The sequence below is a fragment of the Balaenoptera ricei genome, chromosome 11 (genome assembly GCF_028023285.1).
Source record: "Balaenoptera ricei isolate mBalRic1 chromosome 11, mBalRic1.hap2, whole genome shotgun sequence".
Taxonomy (NCBI): Eukaryota; Metazoa; Chordata; class Mammalia; order Artiodactyla; family Balaenopteridae; genus Balaenoptera; species Balaenoptera ricei.
Genome location: NC_082649.1, coordinates 87,421,189 through 87,445,550, shown reverse-complemented (window position 1 = coordinate 87,445,550; position 24,362 = coordinate 87,421,189). Strand labels below are relative to the sequence as shown.

Sequence of the window (24,362 nt, the reverse complement as noted above, 5' to 3'; positions counted from 1 at the left end):
TGGATAAATCATATTTAAATCTGGGTGTTAGAACGAAACTATTCGGCCTCATCCTCCCGATTTCCGGAGGGAAGGGAAGCAGGAAGGGAGCTTGGGAACTGTCTAGAGGAAGATCTTCTTTCTCCCAAGGCGAGGGAAAGTCTGACAGTACATTTTAGGGAAATAAAAAAAGAAGGGACCGTCAACTACAACCCCTTTTAAGGTCTGGGCTTTGAACAGTTAAACTCAAGACTTGGGCGGGTCGCTGCTCTTCTGGCGTCTGGAATGGTGCCTGAGTTGACTTGGGAAGTTAGCAAGTGCCCTTGTTTTAACCATCACTTCCACAGTCCTCTGGGCAGGTCCTGGTTTGCCACATTGGTTTCGAGGGAGTTAAACTTTTCACAGTTTTCTAGATTGTTTGCAGTTCAGTCCTGTGCAGCATAATGAAAGTTTTCTAGCCATCTGTTGTTAAGCTGGCGGGGAGCAAGGCCAGTATATCCAAACAAAGTTCTGGCCTGCTGTAAACGGAACCTGTCGGTTTAGCATAGCTTTCCTGACCCCTCCAAGGAACGGGGCAGCCCTTGGTACCAGGCACTAGCTGCATGGAGCTTTCAAAGGGGAACTATTTTTGGGGTAGGGGGGTGAGGTCCTGTTTACTTTTTCCCTCCGTGTTCCTCTCACTGGCTTGGACTAGTTTATACTTAATCTTTAAATGGATAAATGGTTACTTGTCCCCTCCTCCTTTTTCAGAGAAGGAAGCATTACTTCTTAATAGGAGATTGTAACTTTTAAAACAAGGTATGAGTGTCTGTAAATGTGTGTCAGGCGGCTGTGATTTGAAGGGGTGTTCTGTAAGCAGTTGTTTTTGTTTCATCATTTTGTCTTTTCAGCGTTTGGGGACAAATAGTCTGGGCAATGGAAGCTCCTATATTTATTACTTAGCTTATGTAACTAAAGCGTTTTCACAGCTTTAAAAGGACTCCCCGCCACCCTTTCTTCCGCCTTTTTTATTTCATTATCAGAAGTTGATACACAGCATAACTTAGAGAGCAGCCATTAGACAGTGCCTTCCAGCTGTGTGGGGTGTTCCCTACTTCTCTGTTCTTATTTACAAGGTATATCTATTGCTTTTAATTGCCCAGCTTAACCTTAAAATCAGTTCTTTGTTTTGTGATATTCTATAATACGTGTTTAATTCTTAGTTCCTGTTTCACAGTGTTTCCTTGGCTCTGTATGAAACATTCCTGTATGTATGTATGTCTGTATCTCAACACCTGTCTAAGCCTACCCCTAACCTTGGTGGGTTTCCTTTTGTTAATGACACCTTGTAGGTGCTGTTGTATTTTTATCTTGGTCTTGCTGTAGTATATTTCCCGTCCAGCGCCGGTTACATTTGTGCTCTGTTAAGAGACGGCTCTGGGGAACCATTGTCAGACCTCTGTATCCATCTCAATTCATTAAAATATCCAGGGAGAATGGCCACTGTCATTGAATAACTATGTCAGCCACTCCCCTGGCTGCCTTAGTCCCTCTAGATGAGAAGCAGACCACAGTCCCACACGGTTACAAAGAAAAAAGGCACCAGAAGGATGCATATTTGTCTAAGGCACCAACATGAGAGGGTTTGGATTCAACTTTAACTGCAATCCAGGAATGTACAAGGGTCAGGAGTTCCATAAATGGGGATGGGGGGGGGTGTGTGGAGGGGGAAGCAGAAGAACCAAAGGAATAAACAAGGAGATACAAGGCTTCTCCTTTAAGGGACAAGGAGTTTTGCGGTAGTGGAAAATATTCAATTTAAAATTTAAATGAAGGCACTTACTTGGAAATACCATACAGTCCTAATCTGTTTGTAAGGTGACTGACATATAAAGTGCTTTTTTGTTTTAAGGTAAAAAAAAAAAAAAAAAAAATGTATTCGGCGTGGAGTTTCGGGTATAAATGTCAGGTGCAACGTAACGTGTACTCACTCCAAGAGTCAAGCAAATAACCTTGGCATTTAGGACACTGCCTTTTAGAACATGAAATTGTTTTTTGTTGTGTGTCTTCTTTTTTTTTTTTTTTTAAAGGAAGACTACATTAAGGGGTCACCTATTAGCTGTGTTTTTGCTGTCTGAAACTCAGCCCTTCTGTCTATTAAAATCAAACTACTGTGTAAACATTCCAGTGTTGTTCTTGGTCTCTACAATGGCCACGGGGATCAGGTTTCACCTGCCAGCACATCTTCAAGCAATTAGAGCAATTAGCGTGAAGCCATTTCACATTCAAGGATTCAAGGTCTGGGGTGACATTCAAGTCCAGCAGAAGTCTGAAAGGGAAAGAGAGGAAGCGGCCCAGAGCATGGCTACTCGTCTATGGCCCTAAGCAGACAAGTTCTCTTTTAAAAATGGTAGCTCTTTAATGATATTATTATGAGGTTTTGAAATGACAGATCAAAAGTTGTTTATATCAAAAAAAAAAAAACCCAACAGTCATTTAATTATACTAATGATGGTCTTTATACATGGCAGATTTTTTAAAAAGACTTTTAATGGCTGTGAGAAACGAGTGTTCCTCCTCCGTGTCTCACCATGGGAGTGACAGCATTCTTTGCAGAGGAAGAATGTATTTTATAATATATAAAGGAATTTGCATTCCGCTTTACATGGTAGACCTCCCTGTTTTGGGTAAATGGAACCATTACAGCAACGTAGAATATTTAGTTGGCAGACTTTGGGAGTGAGTATTGAAAGCAACTTTTTATTTATTTTTTTAGCTTGGAGAAGAGTAGTGGCAACTTTCATATATTGAAGTAGTACAGTTTAAAGACAGATGATCGGCTTAGCACATCAGACAGCTATGTAAGCGTGACCGAAGATGCCTTTTACAAAATGGGCTCAGAATCCGGGAGGGTTTGTGTTGTGTTTGTTTGTTTTGTTTGTTTTTCACGTGTGTAACTTAGTTACCCAGGAATCTTGTTTGCATGAGGCAAACCCTAAACTGATTACAGCTTTTAAAATTGGTTAGTGGATTTTTAAATCCACATTGCACTGTTGGGTTATGGTGCAGAAATGGGGGAGGGGCTGATTTTCAAAATCCAAGGGTGCTGTAGAAATGATCTGGCTCTGTGCTCCCAGGAGGTGTTTGCAGTCAGGAGTAACTGCAGGCTAAATTATAATGTGGAATTCTCTTGCCCTTTAACCTGATGCTGCCTGTTCACATTCAGTGTTTATTAACAAACAGCTCTAAGTGCAAAATTGTTGGGAGAATTACTATTTTCATTAGACACCCCGACTTTAATTAGAATAAGTGGCTTATTTTTAAGAGAAATAATTGTGTACCTCTAAGAAAGTTCTTGCAATAATTCCTTTATGAAATTGCCTTAGTTGACTTCAAAGTGAGTAGGTACTGAGCAGTTTTCTGTCCATCGCCCTGAACTCATCTATCTGTGTGACTGAGGCTGGAGCATTTGTGTTCAGTTAGTAATTAGCCATTTTTAGGGAACCGGACTGCTCAGAAGTCTCTAGCCCTGTCTCGAACCGCTTAGAGCTCTTCTGTTGAGGACTGATTTTCCTGCCACCCACTTGCCTGGCGCCCAGGCTATGTGCCTCTTGAAACTACATGACAGAGCAGATGCAGGGGCTGCTAATAAAATGTAGCATGTTGGACACTGAGACAGGTGAAGGTCTGTCTTTTTCCCTTGCCCCTTAGAAATGGATTGCTAGGAAGTCATCTGCAGCGTTTATAACTAGACTGGCTGAGTTAGACAGGAACATTTGAATTGGATACTCCACCCCTTCTAAAACTGGAGAGGCAGGCATCTAAAAGCTGCAGGGCTCAGAAGGGAGGTTAGGCAGTAAACCAGATCTTTCCCTGTTTTTTTTTTTCCCTCCTAGCCTCGTCCTCTGTTTCTCTGATCTGCCTTTTGAACTGTTTTTGTGGCTGATCTGTTCCACCTAATATGTCTCTTGATTTCTGCTATTGTAATACTCAGGCGACATGCTGTTCTCTTGGTTTTTATAAGCTTTAGATGCTTCTGCCTGTCATATTCTGGCGGTTTATCTTCAGCGTCTGGATTTGCTTTCAGACTTGAATGTCTATCAAGCTGCCGTTGCTTTGAATGTGAGATCAAAAGAAGATGAATTCCAGTAAAAAATTTCCTTCTATGAAGAAAAGATTGGGGCCTATGTAAACATCCTACTGACAGTTCCCAATGAGTTATTTTAGCCGAGTATTAGCACCTGGATGACAGAGAGTCCAGCGTTCCATGCTCGATAACAAATCAGTTGCTTCCATGGCAGAAGAACATTGCCACAGCAGCAATGCATTTTCAGAAGGAATCCTTTTTCTTCCTCCTCCGCCTCCCCCCCTTTATCTTTTCTTTTCTCTCTCTTTTTTTTTTTGAATTTGGCTGTTCAGCTCTTCATCCTATTTTTCAAGCTGACTTCTCTGCCTTCAGCAGTTCACTTTTCTTTACAGTACCTGTCAAGTTCACTCGGGTGACGGAAGACAGGACTTTGATAATTAGTTTGGGGTGGCTTCAGGAGTGTTCAGGTAGGCAAGCTAGGCATCTCAAGCTAAACAGGTAGTTTGGTTGATTTGCAGAGAAAAGGAAAAGCAGCAAAAGCAAGCTCAGGGGCATATCCCTGGAATGCAGGCGATGCGTTCTTTAAAAATACGTGTGACAAAATCCTCTAAAGTCTGCAGAATCGGAATTTTCTTTTCTTTCTTTCTTCCTTTTTTTTTTAAAAAAAAAAAAAAGCATCCTGCCTATGTTAATGTCACCACAAAAATATCTCAGGAGCAGGCTGCCCAAAACCCCGTCGGTGTGTATTTGTCTGCGTGAATGAGCTGTGTTTGGCTAGGGCTGGGTCTAGCCCCGGCACACTTCTGATGCTGTGTCCTTGCTCGCAGACCTGGGGTGATTTAGATACAGTGTAGCCTGAATAGATTTCTTTAAGTGCTAAATGCAACTTTGAAAATTACCTCCAAGCTCCAACTGATCTCTCAACTTTGAAAGTGAAGAATTACTTGAGGAATTCTTGTGGTTTCTTTGTCATTTAGTGAGAGCCCAGGCAGCTACCGTGGAGGCAGGCGTCCCTTAAGTTGCCTACAAAGGGCAATGTTCCAGTGTGTTTTCTCCTCGAGTGTGCTTCAGTCGCACAGGACTTCCTGTTTATTCAAACATCTTTTTTACCATTCGGCAACCCCGCTTCACAGAAACAGCCAGAACCCATCTACAGCAAGAAGACGGAAATCCAAGGGCAGACAGTGCGAGCTTTCTCGATCAAACTCTTCATTTTCTCTGTAAGTGTCCAGAGGAAAAAAAAAAAAGAACATTTTCGCTGGGTTAAACTTTTAAAACTAAGGATCTGCTCCTGCACAGACATTCTCTGAAGGGCAAAATAAGATGATTCAACTTACTTACTGCTCTTTCTGGCGCCCCCCCCACCCCCACTTCCATCAAAGACGTTTTTCTTTTTACAGCTTTGAGAGGACCGGTTCGTTCTAACTCCTTGTTACTTCACTCTTGCTTTCAAACGTGTCTCCGGATAGTCTCAGCTAAGTCAGCAGCCGTGTGTCGTCAGGACCGGTTTAGGAGCTTGAACGGAGATTAGAACCTCGCTCTGCTTATTTGTGAGATTGTTTTGTGTCGCCTTCTTTTCCTTCCTGGTATCACCAGGAGTGAGAGGGTGCAGGGTTGGCGGCTTGGTAATCTGCATCTGCACGATTGTCCTCCATGTGTGCATCATGACCCCGTCATCGTTTGTGAATCGGTCTTGATAATATTTGTACCAATTTCATGCCAATAAAAGTCAGACTGCTGAAACAAGCACGGTCATTATCTCATTCATATTACTATTGTTTAAATGGAGTGGGCCGCAAAAAAAAGAAAGAGAAAGCTCCGCCTCACTTTCCGAGCTGGTTGTTAACTTTGATGTTGGAAGGGTCTTTTCAGAATGCTCATTGTGGATAATTAGGATGGCAGGGAAAGCCCTCGAACCTGGGCTGCTTGCTTCTCTCTATGCCGAAGAGTGACGTGGTTGCTCCTTGGGTCCTTTCTCTGGAAATGAGTTTTTCAACACATGGTTTGACATTTTTTTTTAAAGGGTTCCACCTTTTCCTGTCCGCTGTGGACGTCCCTCTGGCCCCCCTCCCCTCTCCCCACACCCCTCCCCCAACCCTGACCCAACCACCTTCAGTATAATTGGTAAGCCAGGTGCTAATTTTTTTTTTTCTTCACTGTGTACTGGTCAGGGAATAGACAGGAAGTAGAAGATTAGCTCTTTTGATCTGAAGGGAATTGTTATTACCCTAAACCTTGTTTGTTATAGTTCCCAGACTAAATATACTTCAATTTTAGCGTCTAAATCAGCCATCTATTAGAATAGAGAAAGAAACAGGCTCTGTCCTTGTCCCCCACCTGTCATGGAAGAAGCATTTCAATAAATAAAATAGGTATGTGTATATACATGTGTATCTATCTTGCTAGGCTGGCTTTTTTCAGATTCAGAAGTTGTTCTACTTTGCAAGAAAAAAAAATTATGTTTGCGACTGCCTTGAGGACAATTTGTATAACAGTAGGAGTAATTGCAGGGAAAATGGAAAGAGTGACTGGAGGTATTTACTCAGATGTTAGTGTAGGTGTGGAGGCCAAAAACTCAGTGTGGGAACAGTGGGCCGATTTTCTTGGTATCGCAGTCTATTTGATGACCGTCAAATTTCCCAGCTCGCTGGTTTTGTTTTTTCTGGATGGCATGTTTGATTATTTATCAGAAGGGGAAGGGAGTAGCTGAAGCAAATAAACATGTGACCAAGTTCTGTTTTGTTTTCCACTCAGAAAGCCATGCCCTTTAACAGACATACAGAAAAGAGTAAATGCATTGTTTTATGATAAAAGGAAATTACACGTGTCATTTTCTTTTTAAAGGCAACCAAGTTAACCCTTAAGACTCAGGAGCCTCTTGGCCTTCTGAGAATTCGCCAGGCTTTTACTGAGAATTCATCTACTGTGGTGGATGGTTTTATGGCACAGGATTTCCCAGGTTGAGTTGGTCAGTAGTTTGGCTTTTCTAGATGCGTTCCTTAGTTATGCCTGCCTCAGTAGCTCTACTTGTATGTTGTATGTGAGAGAGTGTGTGTGTCTTTTAAACAGTGATGCCATTGGATAAATCTGTAGCTCTTACAGTTTTGTTGAAGGCTATATTCTGACTTTACATCGAAACATAAAGAGCTCAGTTAAAGGGAAATATACCAGAGTTTCTGTGACTGGTGAGCAGCGTCATTTATTAGTGTCCAACTGTTTGCTCCTCTCTTAGAACGTGTCGGGCAGGTGGTGTCCTGCAAAGAGACGGCTTGTAGGTCTCCGAGACGCCCTCAGAAACATCTTCACGTCTTTATTCTTATGTCGTGTAAAAAATGACCTGCAGGGCTGTTGGTTATCTCAGGTCAAGTCCTCCAGAGGCCTAGGGAAAGGCTCAAGTCTACATGAAGTGTAGATTTTTAAACAGGCAAACTAAAATTTAATTTTTTTGCTTTCGTTCTCTAGTGGGGTTTGCATCAGTGCATGGAGATTCTTTATACACAGCCAAGCACTGACCTATGCGTACATGCTCTCACGGGCACGTCTTTTAATAACTAAAGCACGATTTTGGTCAGGGGCTGCCTCATGTATGCACACCCTGAACAAATGATGGGCATGATCCTAGCACAGTGCCTGGCCCGGTCACATCAAGCCCTATAAATCACAGCTGAAAATCTGTTTCATTGCCTATACTGTCTTGGAATGTGGATAGGAAATATGCACACAGAGGGATTCCCTCTCCATTGACTATATAAGGGAACAATGCAGCCGACACTCAAACACAGCGCAGTCTCCATCAGGATTGCCCCGCATGCGTGTCCCTGGGAGGTGGCTTCGTCCTGGGGAGGACAACCATAGAAGCAGTAGCCTTTCCGCCGCCTCTTTTTGTCATCTTGGGTGACTCTCCAAAAGGCACTTGTGTTGGATCGTCACACTTTGTACCTATACACAGCCCTTCGTGCAAATCAAAGTGCCCGACTAATGCTAACTCGTCAGTACTTGGAACATGCTTGGGACATAGGTGGGCTGTGATGATGATCCCACTTTTGAGGTGGGAAAATGTCCTGTTGTTAAAATAGTTTATAATTTCCGGGTGTGTCTGTATTTCATGGTCAGGCACGAGCTGGAAGGGGTATGATCTAGATGCCATGAGAAGCGTTTTTCCTGTGACATACTCAGCCCTGACCACAGGCAGTCTCATGAGAAAGTATTTTACCATGAAGAAACTGGACTGGAAAATGCATCTAGTGCTTGGAGTTGATGGAGATGGAAGGGGGAAGCCGGTGAAGAGATCACGCTTACTTTTAATCTCTTCAGCGTGAAAAGTTAGGAGATTTTTTTTTTTTTTTTTACGATACAGCCTGGGCTAAAATTTTGATTTTTGTTTTGTTTCACTTTAACTCAATATGATGTTGGCAATTTAACTTCCACAAAAATCAAGTTAGTTGGTTCTTTGCAGAGACCCTGCTCATTGGCAGTGCAAAGTGAGAAGTTACTCACGGTTGTGGGCTTTGGGGCAAAAGAATCGAAACATTCTGTTAACCCTCAGTGTTACCGTGTGATTCTTGAATTCTAGTGTGTCTTGCACTCCTTCCTATGGTTACTACTTACAGAGTAAAAATTAGTCACATGCCATTTGCAGTTTTAAGTCTTAGGTTAAAACCTTTTCCGGAAGTCTCTAGAATAGGGTGCGGGGTAGAATTTAGGTTATTTGTTTCCCAGCACTGTTTGTTGGTTGGAAGCTGAACGTAGAAATTAGGTTTGAAAAGTCTCCGTTCAAAATGGGTTTTTAATTTCAAAAAGGGATTTTCAAAAGCGTGTAATTAATGATTCCAGTTTTGCTTCAGAAAAGTAGTTCATGTAATCATGCCCCCAAATGTTGTCAGGGTGTCATGTGTAGATGAGGATATTACAGTTGACTTTTTATTTTCCTAATTCATTTATGTGTTTTTCATATCTTATAAAATGAGTAATCATTTTTTAAGTGCTTTTTTTTATTTGAAGTATAGTTGATTTACAATGTTGTGTTCGTTTCAGGTGTACAGCACAATCCTTTTTCAAATTCATCTCCATTATAGGTTATTTCGAGATATTGACTACAGTTCCCTGTGCTATACAGTAGGTCCTTGTTGTTTATCTAATTTGTATATAGTAGTGTGTATCTGTTAATCCCAAACTCCGGGTTTATCCCTCCCACCACTTCCCCTTTGGTAACCATAAGTTTGTTTTCTATGTCTGTGAGTCTGTTTCTGTTTTTGTAAATAAGTTAATTGGTATCATTTTTTAAAATTCCACATATAAGTGCTATCATATGATCTTTATCTTTATCTGACTTATTTCAGAAGCACTTATTCATTGTGAGGCCCTAGGCGATGCACATTGTATGTATGAATTATGATATAGGTACTGTTATTTTCTCCCATTCTTACTGATGAAGAAACGGAGGCAAGGAGAGGTTAAGTAACTTGTCCAAGGTCACACAGCTTGCAAGTGGTGGAGCTGGGGTTCAAATCCAGGCAGGATGACGGGTGGGCACTTCACCACCATGTATGCTGCTTCTGTAGAAATACATTAATGTTTTATGAAGTAAGCCTCTCTTTCTTTGGAAATGTTATGCTTCTCCTAAGGTCAGTAATTCCCCCAGATTCCCCGGGAATCCCTATTTCTTCATGCCTGGAGACTCAAGTTCCACCTCATGCTACACTGCAGGGACCAGAAGCTCCAAAGATCGTTGTCACCCGATGAGCACAGCTCTGTGAACACTGTTGATGAACGGTTTTGTTTTTAACCTCCCTCTTAAGAAAATGTTTCTAATTCCTTGACCAGAGTGATCAAATCTTCAAAAAGTTCACTGCCAAGTACCTTTGAGTGTGGCTTGGATTAACTGAATATATTCTTCTAGACATTTCTAAATTCTTCTCTAAAGATCTGTCATGTCTAGCGAGTAGTTCTAGTTCCACGTGAATGCAGGAATTCCAAATCCATGGATTTGCGGGTTAGTGGCCATTTTGGGTTGTGTCATTCTTGAAGTACAAGGGCAGGGATTCTAAGCCAGACTCTGTGACCTTTGGCATATTCGGTAGACTTTCTGTTTATGTACAACAATTTAGAACCAAGCCAGATACGCGGTTGGCATTCAGTACATGTTGGCCATCGTTTCTTCGTCATGACCTGGCAGCTGTATCATCAGTACCTTCATCTCCCCCAGGCTTGTCCTTTGGCTTCCAGCCAGCCGTTCCCTCTGTATTATTCTACGAGTCAAGGCAAGGCATGGGTTAGGGTTTGGTGAGGGTCAGAAGGAGCCATATTTGCTCAAGTGCCTTTGCCAGCGGAAGGATACAGGCCTCTCAGTTGCAAGTCATCCGTGTGACCATGGGTAAATCACATCAGCCCTCTTGTCCTCAGTTCGCTTTTCATACGATGAATATTGTCTGCCTTAGATCCCTCTGGGCTCAATAGAGGATGCTGTGGTTTTCTCAGTGTCTCTCTAAAGAGGATAGCCAATGGTTTGAGATCACTGGGGAAGAGGAATCTTTGTTTCCCACAAAATATATCTTCTTATGTATGGGGCAGTGTACTTAGTACTGGTTTCCATTAAATCAGTAGTTGTCATGTACAGGTACCGTGCTAAGGATTATGCATATCTCACATAATCTTTAGAATTTAACCTTTTTGTTCCTGTGTTTCCATATATGTTAGCTGGGTATAATGATGCCTCAAACGATGGTGAAAATTTGATGAGATTGTGTGTCTCTACTGTGTAGTACTTGTCAGGCAATAAACACTCACAAAATTGCACCTTTTATTATTATCTTCCTCATCCCCAGTGGCCAGGAACCAGAACAGTTTTAAGAATACATTTAATTGAAAATGCAAATCAAAGCCACAGTGAGATGTCACTTCACACCTATTAAAATGGCTCTTATCAAAACGACAAGAGATAACAAGTGTTGGTGCGGATATGGAGAACAGGGGACCCTTGTGCACTGCTGGAGGGAATGTACATTGGTGCAGCCACTATGGAAAACAGTATGGAAGTTCCTCAGAAAATTAAAAATAGGACTGTCATATGATCCAACAATTCCACTTGGGGGTATATATCCAAAGGAAATGAAATCACTCTCTGGAAAAGATATCTGCACCCCCATGTTCATTGCAGCATTATGTACAGTAGCCAAGGTATGGAAAAAACCCAAAGTGTCCATCGATGGATGAATGAGTAAAGAAAATGTGATGTACACACACACACACACACACACACACACACACACAGGAATATTATTAACCCATAAAAAGAAGGAAATCCTGCCATTTTTAGCAACACGGGTACACCTTAAGAACATTCTGCTAAGTAAAATAAGTCAGACAGAGAAAGACAAATACCGTATAATCTCACTTGTATGTGGAATCTAACATGATCAAACTCATAAAAACAAAGAACAGATTGGTGGTTGCCAGAGGTGGGGAATTGGGGAAGTGGGTGAAGTTTGTCAAAAGGTACAAAGATAAGTAAGTTTTGGGGATGTCATGTACAGCATGGTGACTTAAGTTAATAACACCGTATCATGTATTTGAAAGTTGCTAAGAGAGTAGATCTTAAAAGTTCTCCTCACAAGAAGAAAATTGAAACTGCGTGAGGTGATAGATGTTAGCTAAACTTGTTGCGGTGATCATTTATATATACATGTAATCATATATATATATGTAATCGTTTATATATATATATATAATCATCATGCTGCACACTTAGAACTATTAGAGTGTTACATGTTAATTACATCTCAATAAAAGTGAGGGGGAAAAAGCATTCAGAGCAAAAAACTTTCATACAGTTACTTAACACCCCTTCCCCACCACCACTCAAACAAGAAGCAAGCAACTATAGTAGAATGTGAGAATCTACAGTGGATTGAAAAAACAGGGGCCAGAAATCCTGCTGGACCTGAAAGCCATGTCTGGTGGGTGGAAAGAGACAGGTCGAACTTAGACAAAGGTGGAGCAGAGAGACAGGTGCCCCGGTGTGTGAACTGTGGCTGGACTTCAGTTAAACTGTGAGAAGAAATCTGTGCTCTCTCAGCTCAGCCTCTCCATTGTTTGCTTTATGAAACGCTCTTCTTGCAAAGGTCCAACCTTGGCTCAGTTGAACCACGGAACAGGGGACTTGTCTCTACTGGGACTTGAAGAAAGGATCAAAATCAGGGAATGATGGTGACAGCATCAGTATCCCCAGAGAAGATGGATGAATCTGGATAGATAATTCTGAGGGAGATTCAGAGATAGCTGGGCTTGTTCATTTCTTCCTGTCTGCCTGCTTGGGGATTGGCGTCACAGCAGTGGAAACCCCGGATGTTACAGGGATTCACAGGCAGCGCTGGTCCCTTGGGCCCCAAGGGAAGGACTCTGCCGCTTGAAGGAACTGGATTGAGTTTTTAGGAAGAGGTAGAATTTATTAACTTTTAAAGATATCGTTTACTTTTTACTTTTTAACTTTATTGAGATAGGTTTTCATAAAGCAATGGTATCTATATTAAGGTGTACAACTTGACGTTTTCATGTATGTATACATTGTGAAAAGATCACCACAGTCAAACGAAATAACTTATCCATCACCTCTACATAGTGACCCTTTTGTGTGTATAGTGAGAAGATTGAAGCTGTATCCTCTTAAGAAAATTTCTAGCGTACAATAGCGTATTATTAAGTGTAGTCACCATGCTGTACATTAGATCCCCAGAGCTTATTCAACTCACACAGCAGAAGGTTTGTGCCCTTTGACCAATATCTCCCCATTTCCCCTCCCCCCAGCCCCTGGCAACCACCATCCTACTCTCTGCTTCTTTGAATTCAACTTTTTTAGATTCCGTGTGTGTAAGTCAGGTCATGCAGTATTTGTCTGGGAAGGGTAGTGTTTAAATGGAGAAGATACTTGGATGCCATGTAAATGTGGGCAGAGAACACGAAGAAGGGAATTACAGATGTGACTGTGACTCCAAGAGTCCTGGGAATAGGAAGATCTGGTTGAAAAAAAAAAAGCAAGTCTTCGGTGTGGGAGAAGGGGACAGATGAGTTAGGAAGTGTGGTACCGTGACGAGGCCCTTCCCTTCATCCCGAAGGCATCGGGACGCACGTTCATTCATGCATTTTTGGCTCTGTAGGACTGCATGTCCATTTGCCAGAACTACCCTTGGCCATATTTGGTCTAATCACTGACCTTGGTAGAATGTGAGTATCACGTTTTCAGGAGACAACGTTTGTTTTTGTATTTCTGTCCTAACCACTCACTAGACTTGTGACCTTGGGCAAGTCACCAAACCTCACCATCTTAGTTTTTCCACTTTAAATTGATAATCATAAGCCCTTCCCCTGCTTCCCTTAGAAATGTTTGGGAACGAAGAATAAAATAAAAAGTATAAAGCAACTAACTGGCATAGTGCCTGGCACGTAGAAAGCAATTCAATACGTTGTTTTTATTTTAGTATTCTAAATGCGGGGAGTTATGACCCTCCACTTGCCCCTGTGTTTCTAGATGTGCCTCCTTTCTTAAGGTCTTATACAGGTATATTCTTCGCTGTTTGCAATAACTGCTTTGCAAGTGTAAATTATTGGAAAATATTTGGATTTTTTTCTATCTAGGCTAACTTTGGCCAAGAGCGAGTAGTTCCAAACTTTAGATTATTAGTCATATTTGGGTCTTTCCCCTCCTCTTTCTTCTATTTCTTTCTTTTGTCTTTTATCTCAGCTGGACTTGGTTCTCACTCTTGCTTCTTTGCCCAAAATTCAGCTAAGGAAAGGAAGGTAATTTGTGAAGTGAAGCCTTCTAAGGGTTTATTTCCTGTTAGGGCATCTCGAGGGCATCTCGAGTATGTGTGGCTTATATTACAAGAAGAAAAATGGATACAGCATCATTTGCTTGAGCAGAAACTTAAGTTCAGTGTTACGAGTAGAATCATAGAAAATTCTTCTTTATTTTGAGCATGATTCCAGCCAGATTCTTTGGCAGCTTTCAAAGGCTCACTCCAAGGTATGAAAAGATAAGAATCTGGATTATTCATGAGAGTTACCGGGCTGCACCCTCATAAAAGGCAATTGCAGAAAACAGCAGGTTAATACAGTGAGTTAACAGATCCCTTGGATTCATTTAGTCTCGCATTTGACCCCCGCTGTTTTCTACCTAGGGAACTTGGAGAAGGACTGGGTCGGTTTATTTATTCACTTTTGGGTACAGTCTGGTCCTTCCTTAACTAGGGGAAATGGGTTTGCTGCAGCATCCTGCTTAACATTTTAGATACTGTCTAATAAAGTTGACTTCTGTTTTACTTCATTGCAGTGCTAATCTTGCCTCCAGTCATGGTACCCCAGGCTGTGGTCTTGTCAACTCTCATGAGCTAGACAGGCTCAGGCCTGGGCAGTGCTTGAGTGGAATCCTTCCAAACATAACTCAGGTACCGGAGACCCGGTGGTGGTGATTCAGCGTCTGGCACTGGCTCCCGCCAGGAGCAGCCAACCGGGGCCTCAACAAGGTGCTTGGGGGGCCCTGTGTTAATAGGTGTTTGGAGTAGGAGCATGATGGTGGGGCTTTTCTTTCCTGCTCTTATAAGAGACTTCAAACAGACTTTCTGCCTGTTTGTAGCCATTACACTTACTTCAGCTGATTTTGCAAGAGGATCACAGATACCCTTTTCCTTTTGGCTTGTGAAAGTGCCTAACTTTGACCTTCTTCGGCAGGAGGCATCTTCTGGGCGCCTTACAAATAAAAAAGGTTATTCATAACTGCAAGTGAATATGGGGTTTGTGGACCCTTTTTCTGCTTCCCAGGTTTCCTTTGGGGGTGGGGCTTATAGCAAAATGCCTCCTCCTGTCTACAGCCTTCTGGTATGTCTGAGTCCAAGTCTCCTGTAGTAGGTGCATGAGATGGTGTTTGAACCCTGCAGCACTAATGCTGGTGAATTCATGGCATGGTGCAAGAACACAGTTGCATAACTCTGCTCTCCTTCATCCCAGCTCTTCTAAAAATAAAAAATAAAAAAAATCAAATGTTTAAAAAAGAAGAAGGAAATGGCATTTGCCATCTTTTCTCCTAAGAAAATATGCTCTAATGGATTGCCTACACACACACACACACACACACACACACACACACACACACACAAACACACACACACACACTCACACACACTCCCAAGCTACCTGTACTCATGTCTTTGCATTATTTGTTAGATTTTAAAGCAAAGAATATATGACTATTAAATGTCATAGCAGTAAAAACCATCCTCTGTGTAGCTTAAGGAACATGAAATCTTGTCAGTAAAGATTTGGGAAACGTGGCATTGGAAGTCGATCTAGAGGATGGAGGTTCAAGCTGGTGTGGGACAGTACAGAAATTGCAGTGGTCCCGGTTGGGGAGGGGACGCTGGCTGGTGGCGTCATCTTTCTCCACCCGCACAGGTGGAGGTGACACTGCTCACGGCCCTGTCTTCTTCTTCAGTTAGGACAGTGGTGACGACAGGGGACTTTGACTTTTCCATTTCCTGTCCCTTTTGCTTTTAACTTGAACACGTAGTTTTGGAGAGTCGTAGGAGTGAGGTGGTCTCTGCTCCAGTTTTTCACCACGTCTCTCCAGCTGTTGTCTCATAAACTCACTTGCAGAGGCTGTGGAACATTTGGAGAAAGCCACGCGCTCTCTAAATATCGGCTGGAATGCCCTCAAAGTGTAGGACACTTTATAGAGCTGTCAGAACTCTTGAGGATGGGTGGTGCTCCTTAGAACCTTTCTCGTCTGGGTCACGGATTCAGATCCACTGTCCCAAATGATCTAAGGCATTGCTGTTGGCCCCGCCTACTTTTGGGGGGTGGAGTCAAGTGAATCGACTACCAATGAATGCTCAGAGTCTACACCCTTACTTGCAGTATCACAGATTAGACCAAACAGTGACTGGTGCAAAGAGACAATTAAAGGCTCTCTGATGATTTTTTGTTGGTTGTTGTTGCCCTCTGTGCATTAAAGTCCTGATAAAGTATGTTTTCGTTTGTTGTTTACTTATGTCACCAGTAACATGACTTGAGGGTCTGCTATAGTGCTATCTTTCATTGGGTATCTAATATTTACACAATCGTTAGAATTGGAATCTTTCCTTGGGCATCTAATATTTTCATATTCATAATCACTGAAATCCCTCTGTGAGATTAGCTCACTTTTCCATTCTCCTGTGATAACCAAGTGCTCTATTTGTAAATTATATACATATACACATATATATGTATATGTGTGTGTGTGTATGTGTGTGTATATATATATATATATATTTTTTTTTTTTTTTTTTGCATTCTTGTTGGAGAACTCACTGCCTTGGAATGTTGTTGGTTCTGTGCAAGTGCTTCTAGTTCTGTCAGCCACCATCATTTCTTTTCTTAAAGTAACCCACAAACCTGCTTTTCATCCTGCACTGGAATACTTACTGTGTCCAAAGCAAGGGGGTGATGGAGTTTCCCTGCATACTTATTTCTGGGTCTTGCTCCAGAGCAACTGTCAGATTGGGTTCCATGAGGAGCATTCGTGTTTAGATGGTAGCTAGTTGCTGGAGTTGAGCCAAGATAGCAAATTAGCGTAGGGGGAAAAGGTGCTCTGGAGGGACTTGAGGTGTCTGTAGAGGTTGAGAAATAGAGGAGAGAACATGTCTTCTTTCCTACTAAGCTTCCCATGCGGCTTTTTATTGCTGGCTTTTCCTTCCACCCTCATCTACGCAGTGACTGTTGATTAGCCTGTGAAATTATCTGAGAAACAGGTTTGATCTTGCGGGGTGCGGAGAGTCTAGGAAAAGAAACTAGAGGAAGGGTGACTGACTCAGAGCAGCCTTTGAAGCTGGAGATGGGACAGCTTCTCGGGGCAGACAGGAAGTCACCAGCCCTTCTCCACTGGCCAATAGGGCACGTTGAAAACCTCGCTCTAGAATGAGATTCACTCTGAACTGCTATAAATGACCTGTGGGAAGAAGAAACATGCGTTCAGCGTTCGCAAGTAGTTTGAAATGGTTTCAGATAGAGGAGTACGTGGATGTATTTTGTGTTCCTGCCCCAGTTCCTTCTCAGAAAATCAAAAATGAGTTTGAGCCTTAAGAATAGCTAATTAGTAACATCCTTGCATCTTAGCTCCACTCTAAAATTATTCTGGCCAAATGATTGAAAGCTCTGTTTATGTAAAACTGTGTCCAGGGGAATCTTATGAGAATCTCAGAATACAGATAGCAGCCTAAGATAAGCTGGCAAACTTTTCTTGTAAAGGGCTAGATAGGAAATATTTTAGGCATTTCAGTCTCTGTCACAAGTACTTAACTCTGCTTTGTAGCCTAAAAGCAGCCGGGTGGTATGGAAGCAAATGAAGGTGACTGTGTTCCAATAAAACTTTATTTGTGGGCACTGAAACTTATATTCCATGTGATTTTCATGTCACAGAATATTTTTTTGTTGTTCTCCCAACTGTTTAAATAAGTAACAACCATTCTTATCTCATGGGCTGGACAAAAACAGGTGATGGGCTGGATTTGGTCCCTGGGCTAAAGTTTGCTGACCCTTGACCTAAAATGCTGCAGTGCCTCATATTTTTTGAAGACCTCCATGTATCAGTACTGATCTCAGGTCTCATCACCAAGTGTGTTATGTAAAATAAATTGTCTGTTTTCTCCTACCGGGTTGCTTTATGTATGTGTGCATGTTTACTTAAACCATATTTTATGTAAACACATTGGTGTTTCTTAAAATATGGTAAACATGTTTTTTGAACATTGGCTACCTTGATCAACACGCTAAACATAGCATACCTCATAGGATGCCTCACCCCCCAAATACAAGCACCTGCCATGAACTTGAGATGTAAATAGCTCGAAAGTTACAAACATGCTGATGTAAAATATAATTTGTAAATAACAGATGGCACGTATTTACAAGGAATGGCAGGCACTGATGAGAATGAAGTCATCTGGAACCCGAAGAATGGAAGATGTGTCAAAACTGTCCAGGTCCCCAGTCACCATGAAACTAACTAGCGTGCTGCCAAACTAGCAACCCAGCACCAGTCCCCCTGACCTTCTGAGTGCCCAGCTCGGGCTGGGGTCCGTGGCGTGCTGACCACAAGGAGACTTCAACCCCTTGGGCAGATCGGGGCATAGATAGCAGCCAAGGCAGAGAGGGGGACAGTGTATGCCTTGGCTCCTCTTAGCTCACAGGGCCGTTGATTTCATCTGTTGAAGGACAATACATGGGATTGTGTGCGACTGAGCCATAAGTGCCTGGTTTTATCACTCGCCTTCACACTGACATCTTCGAACTGCATCTTTACTGTAACTCCAGCCTAGCAGTCAAGTACAGCACCACGTTATCCAGGGCCAGGCAATTGTCACATCTGTTCTAAAGGAAGTGTTGACTCAACCCAGCCCAGGAAACCACCACCAAGAGTAAAAGGTCTCCAGAGATTGGATGGAACCTTTTAAGTTATTTACACAAGCAGTTGGTCTGGAACTTGAGTCACAGTTGATCCTTGCTTCTTACAAGGGAAATTCTTTTATTTATTCATATTCTCCCTCCCTCTCTCCCTCTCCCTCCCTCTCCCTCCCTCTCTCTCCCTCTCCCTCTGTCTCTCTGTCTCTCTGTCTCTCTCTCTTTCACACACACACACACACACACACACACACACACTATCTACTTGAATCTTATTATTCTATAGCTGCTAAAGGATCTACTTGTATCTTCAAACAGGATATCTTAAGGGACCTTGCTCCAATCATGATTGAGAAACTGTTATAAAAATACGAGAAGTCCGTCCTCACTCCTTAGTCATGTTGGGACACATCTCTGAGGTTTAGGCAGTGGAATCTGAGATGAAAGACGTGAATCTGGTTTTTATGATTTTGATGCATGGAACAGGTAAAAATGGCTATCAAGTCAGCATGTATAGGAAACAAAGTGGATGTAGGTCCGTGGTGCAATTCCCAAAGGGGATCCCATCAGTCATTACAAATTTTTTACTGAGCAGCAGTGAATATGACGATAAGCATCTTTGACTCACATGGTAGATACCTAGAGGGGTGGGATAGGGAGGGTGGGAGGGAGACTTGTACAAGAGGGCGGAAATATGGGGATATATGTATATGTATAGCTGATGCACTTTGTTATAAAGCAGAAACTAACACACCATTGTAAAGCAATTATACTCCAATAAAGGTGTTTTAAAAAAAAAAGGGATTTGTATTATAATGTCATATACATAGTCTGGTGCACTAAGGGTCTATTTCTCTTCTTTTTTGTGACGATTTAAAAATCTAGATTACAGTGATTAAAATATCATGGAAATCAGAAAAGCAAATGCCCTTTAGTGATTGATTTCATAGCACTTTATAAGTTCTAATAAATTAGTTTTAAAATTCTGGCTGAGACCTTAGTTGATTTTTCGGAAGGTGGGGAAGCGTTAGTACTTTGCCCCGAATTTGTTCTCATACTCGTGATGAGGCCAGGGAATTATTATGGAATAATTCATAACAATTCATATCAAGATGAATAATTCTTTTTTAATATATTTTTTAAAAGGTTTATTTATTTATTTGGCTGCGCCAGCTCTTAGTTGCGGCATGCCGAACTCTCAGTTGCAGCACGCAGGATCTATCTAGTTCCCTGACCAGGGATCGAACCCGCATCCCCTGCGTTGGGAGCGCGGAGTCTTATCCACTGCGCCATGAGGGAAGTCCCTCAAGATGAATATATTCTTTGCACTAGGGTTGTCTCTCCATCCCAAATATTTGAAGTTATTTTACCTGTTTGCATTCATTTTGAGGGTGAAATTTGGAGGCCAGTTTACACATCTTCATCATCTGTTCTCTCTTCAGTAGTTTGACTAAAATTTCCCTTGTGTTCATACAAGTTCCTAAACCTTTTCTGCCCTGTGCTTCTATCTTTAATTATCTTCTTTGGTGTGGCTTTGTCTGAAATGCTGTGAAAGGGCTGGATGTTACGCGATTATGTAATTTGATTTCCCCCATGTTGGGTCTGAAAAAGATGTTACACACATAAATGACTTTTTTTCCTTCAACCCAGCAGAAAAATTGCAAGGATTCCAGTAGCTAATTTTGAAATGTATAGAGCCAGCTCAGTAAACATTTGTTGCAAACTTAAATTTGAGTCCTATACTTTCTTTTGCTGAAGTGCGTTTATGAGAACTTGCTCATATAAGAATAGGTTTGTGTGTATGTACATTTTTTTAAAGGACACTTATTAGTATGTCTTTTGCTTAAATGAGGAGCTCACTGTATAGATTCTCTGAGACTTGAGTACTTGAAAATTGAGTCCCTGTTCTCCAAGTATTTGGTGAAACGTGGTAAATTATTTCAACAAAGATTTGTGACTCTGCGGAGTTGCCGCTACTCTGATCTCCTTTGCTTGCTCTGTTTTGGTCTTGAATGAACCTAACTTTTCTCCTCTTCCCCACCGTATCTTTCTTCGCACGATCTTTTCATTGTCATCTACAGACCTTCTGTCTGCCTTTCCAACCAGTAGCCAGACCCTTCTTGGCTGATCAGTCTATGACTCTGGGAGCTCTGAAGGTAGCACTTAAAATATATAACAGTTCCCTTTCCTACATTAAAAAGCCATAAAACCTTCATGGAAAATAGCTAAGAGGACGTACACAGTAGGAGGAGAGGCTCTTGCTCCTGCAGGCACCTTGCAACGGGACTATTTTTCTTATATGATATAAATGAAATCTTCACTCTGCCCACTTTTACACCTACGCATGTACTGAGCGTCTCCAAGGAGACAAGGAAACCCGGAGTCCAGTGATGGTGGTGAATCCTCCTCGGAGACAGCAGGCTGGAGTCTCAGGCAACTCTCCCAGGCGTCTTGGCTTCCAGATGCCCCTCTCAGACAGCCTCTCTTCTCAAGGCTCTTGCAGGCAGGCTTTCTCGAACATGCCTCTCCCTTCCCAGATGAAATAGCCTGTCCGTTCCATCTGAAGGGCTGGTCGTGGTGAGTTCAGTAGACAGAAGGCTACTGAAGGGACAAGAAGGGTGGGTGCAGTAGGGAGGTGAGATAGGAGGGGTCCGTCTTTCCCAAGATCTTTTCTTTGTCACCCGTTTCTTTATCTGTGCGTATGTTTCATTTCCTCCCTCTGGACCTCTTAGGCACAAAGCCACCACGCAACCTTACATAGCGTCTTAAAAATATTCTTTGTGACAACGGTACAGTCATGAGCTCGGTTTAGTTAGATTGTCCTTTGAGGAGAAGTACTCCTCTTGCTGATGCAACATTTTTAGGCATCTTTTCATGAACAGTAGTCCCCTTGACCACTCTCATTGCCCTTCCTCTGAGTTTGCTGCACGGGAAACCCCGTACCATCTTGCCTTTCCCCACTGCACCGTGTCACTCTAACTTTTCCTAGAACTATAAACACTGTTTTCTTATGTAAATGACATCTGTTCCTCTTTGAGGAACACACTACCATCATTAGCCCATTTTTCACACTTTCTAAGATTATAGTGTCAGATCTTTTCGATACGTTGACCACGTCTCTGTGTGAATCTTCTTTCAGGTGCAAATAATGAGTTGTCATGTAGCAATGATTATTGATGTGATCCCCAGTAAATCTTGTTTTGTCTCTAAACTCCAGGCGCATCATTTAACGAGCCTTCTCAACATCTTGTCCATATGTACATTTTTGGTTCTCAGCTGAATTGATTCAAATAATGTAACTTCTCGTGTGATTTTCTAGCACAGTGCCTGCAAATTTCAGTTTTCTGTTGCCAATCCTGCTGTCCTCTTTGGAAAGGTGGGGCTAGCTGTTATTCCTATTAAGTCCTTTGTCACTGAATGACTGCATGAAAATTTATTGATGACATACTTTTTTATTTGAGCTTTCGAAAAAGATTGGTCAGTCATTGGTCAGCGTTCTGCCTTTGGAGGAGTCTCCTTTTCTCCTTTGGTTTTATCTCCAGTCGATAGCACCTCCCCAGTTTCTAGCTTTAAATAAAAACCAGCCCATGGTGTAAGCTCAGAAGGACCCATTTGTGTTTGACACAGTCAGTTTTATTCACAAGCGTGTAAGGTACCCTTTGAGTGGACTTAGAGGTCAGATTGGCCAAGATTTTTTCTTACGTAGTCCATCAAGGTCACCCTGATTTGATCTTCCTTCACAAATAACTTTACCCACAGTGTGGTCCACCACTTAGCTTTTCCTCTTTATTTGGACTCAAATGAGGTGAAAGTGTTACTTTCAACTCGAGTTGCCTAGCTCCCACGAGAAGAATTGGAGGAGTATGAAGGTACCTTTGAAAAGAGCCCTTTATTGTCTCCGAAGTTTCTGGCTTTGCCCAGGTCCTTCCTGGCCTCTCTCTGCCCTCCTTCCTCAAAGTCCCAATCATTCATACTCTACATTTCATGTCACATTTATGGTAGGAATCAAGTGTCTGCTCAGATGGACTGCTACGCCCGAGGAACTGTGGATGGAATTGGCTAACTCTAAGAAAACGTAAACACATTCTGGAAAGTTTTCCAACTTAGACTGGTGGGAAGTTTGGTTTGCTGTTTCATTTGCCCGGAAATGGAAAAGTCAAGATCTCATCCTCATGTGTCCTTCCTAGAATACTTTTTTGTGAAGGAGGCCCTGAACCTGTGTAGTAACACAAACGTTTTCCTTCCATTTTTCCTTGCAGGCACTTCAAGTGGCAAGACAGCTTCTTCTCCAGCAGCAACAGCAGCAAGTTAGTGGATTAAAGTCTCCCAAGAGGAATGACAAACAACCAGCCCTTCAGGTAGCAAGTCTTTTTTTTTTTTCTTCTTCTTTTTTTTTCTTGAAGTTGATGATACACTTTGAGACAGCTGATAAGCCATTCAGAAGTGGATTGTGTTGAGAATTGCAAATCCTGTAAGGAAATCTTCTGCAAAAAACTTCATTTTTTTGTTTAACACTAGAACATGACATTTGGGGGGAAAATGTCTGTTCAACCAACATTTTTGTTGTTGGGAGTAAGCAAATCTAATGAGACCATTTAATTGGAGGCGGAGGAGCTGTTGGCATGGGTTGCTTATTAGGCAGTGTGGCTTACCAATGAGGAAAAGTCCATAGTGCTCACATATGTCACTCATTCTCTTGTGATCTGTCTGGAAATGGGACACACACACACAAATGTTACTTTAGTGCGGTGGTTTTCAGCCGGAGTGCTTTTACCCCTCAAAGGACATTGGGCAGTATCTGGAGACATTTTCGGTTCTCACAACTTGGGGGGAATGGGTGCTACTGGCCTCTAGTAGAGGGAGACCGGGGAGGCTGCGAACATCCTACAGTGCACAGGAAAGTATCCCACAAGAGAGAATTATTCAACCCAAAATGTCAATGCTGTCAAGAACGTATTGGGATTAAGGAAGATACTGTATTTTTTAATACACCTAGTAATGAATGTAATACCTACTCCATTATTCACTGGATGTTTTCCAAATATTTCTGAATCATTGATAAAGATTGGCAAGCATCTTTTATGTAAAGATACTCAAAAAGACCGTTTTGGCAGCTTCTCATTTCAGGCACATTGAGGGCAGGGATTAGCGGAGTGGAAGGAGTGAGTTCATAAAAATCTACTTTGAATCTTTGACTTGGAGTAGAAAATTGTCATAGACATTTTAAAGAAACTTGACATGGAGTAGCCCATGCTCCCGTCCAGGACAGGGAGGGCACTTGCAGGGCAGGTACCAGGTGGCTCAACTACTTACATAGCTAACAGTGGGCATCGCTCAAGATGGGAAGCAAAGATGAGTTTCCCACGCTGGGCATTCTGGAGAGGAATTTGTAAGTGGGAGCTGGTGGGTATAACTTGATGCCGATTAAGATGATCACAAGGTCAACCCAAATTCTAGCTTGGGTTGCCTCTTCTCAGATCAGAGAGAACCAGTATACCAGCACCCAAATTATCCTACAGAGATCAAACTGACCTTGGGCCACACATTCTGGTGCTTCTACGTCTGCTTGGAAATTGTCACCGTCTAGAGGAAGTTCAGCATGATAGCAGCACTTTACTGGCAGAGTTGAATGACAACGTGCATTGTTTACTAACACTTCCAAAAGCAGTTTATTTGGTCAGCCATCACCAACCCATATGCCTTTTCATGTGTGTGAATGCTGGGGACATTTTTAATGAGGTCCAGTGTCACTGAGGTCCCATGTCAGGTGCTATAAGCAGTGCTTTGTTGTGCAGATGTCTTAAGAACAGCTCTGGAGGATGAAATATGACTGTGTTGACCTTTCAGCTGTGAGCTTATTTGTCAGGATTCAAATAAGTTGAAAGGATCA

The 24,362-nt window shown here is 42.2% G+C and overlaps 1 protein-coding gene across 9 annotated transcripts in view; it reads left to right on the top strand.

Annotated features, from left to right (window-relative positions):
- The window catches only part of FOXP1 (forkhead box P1), a 586,392-nt gene that overhangs the window by 415,191 nt on the left and 146,839 nt on the right, over positions 1–24,362 (top strand). For all 9 annotated transcript variants that reach the window (XM_059940183.1, XM_059940174.1, XM_059940180.1 and 6 more), the window contains one exon: positions 22,732–22,830. In XM_059940183.1, the coding sequence (XP_059796166.1) occupies positions 22,732–22,830 (99 nt within the window). The remainder of the gene's footprint in view (positions 1–22,731; positions 22,831–24,362) is intronic.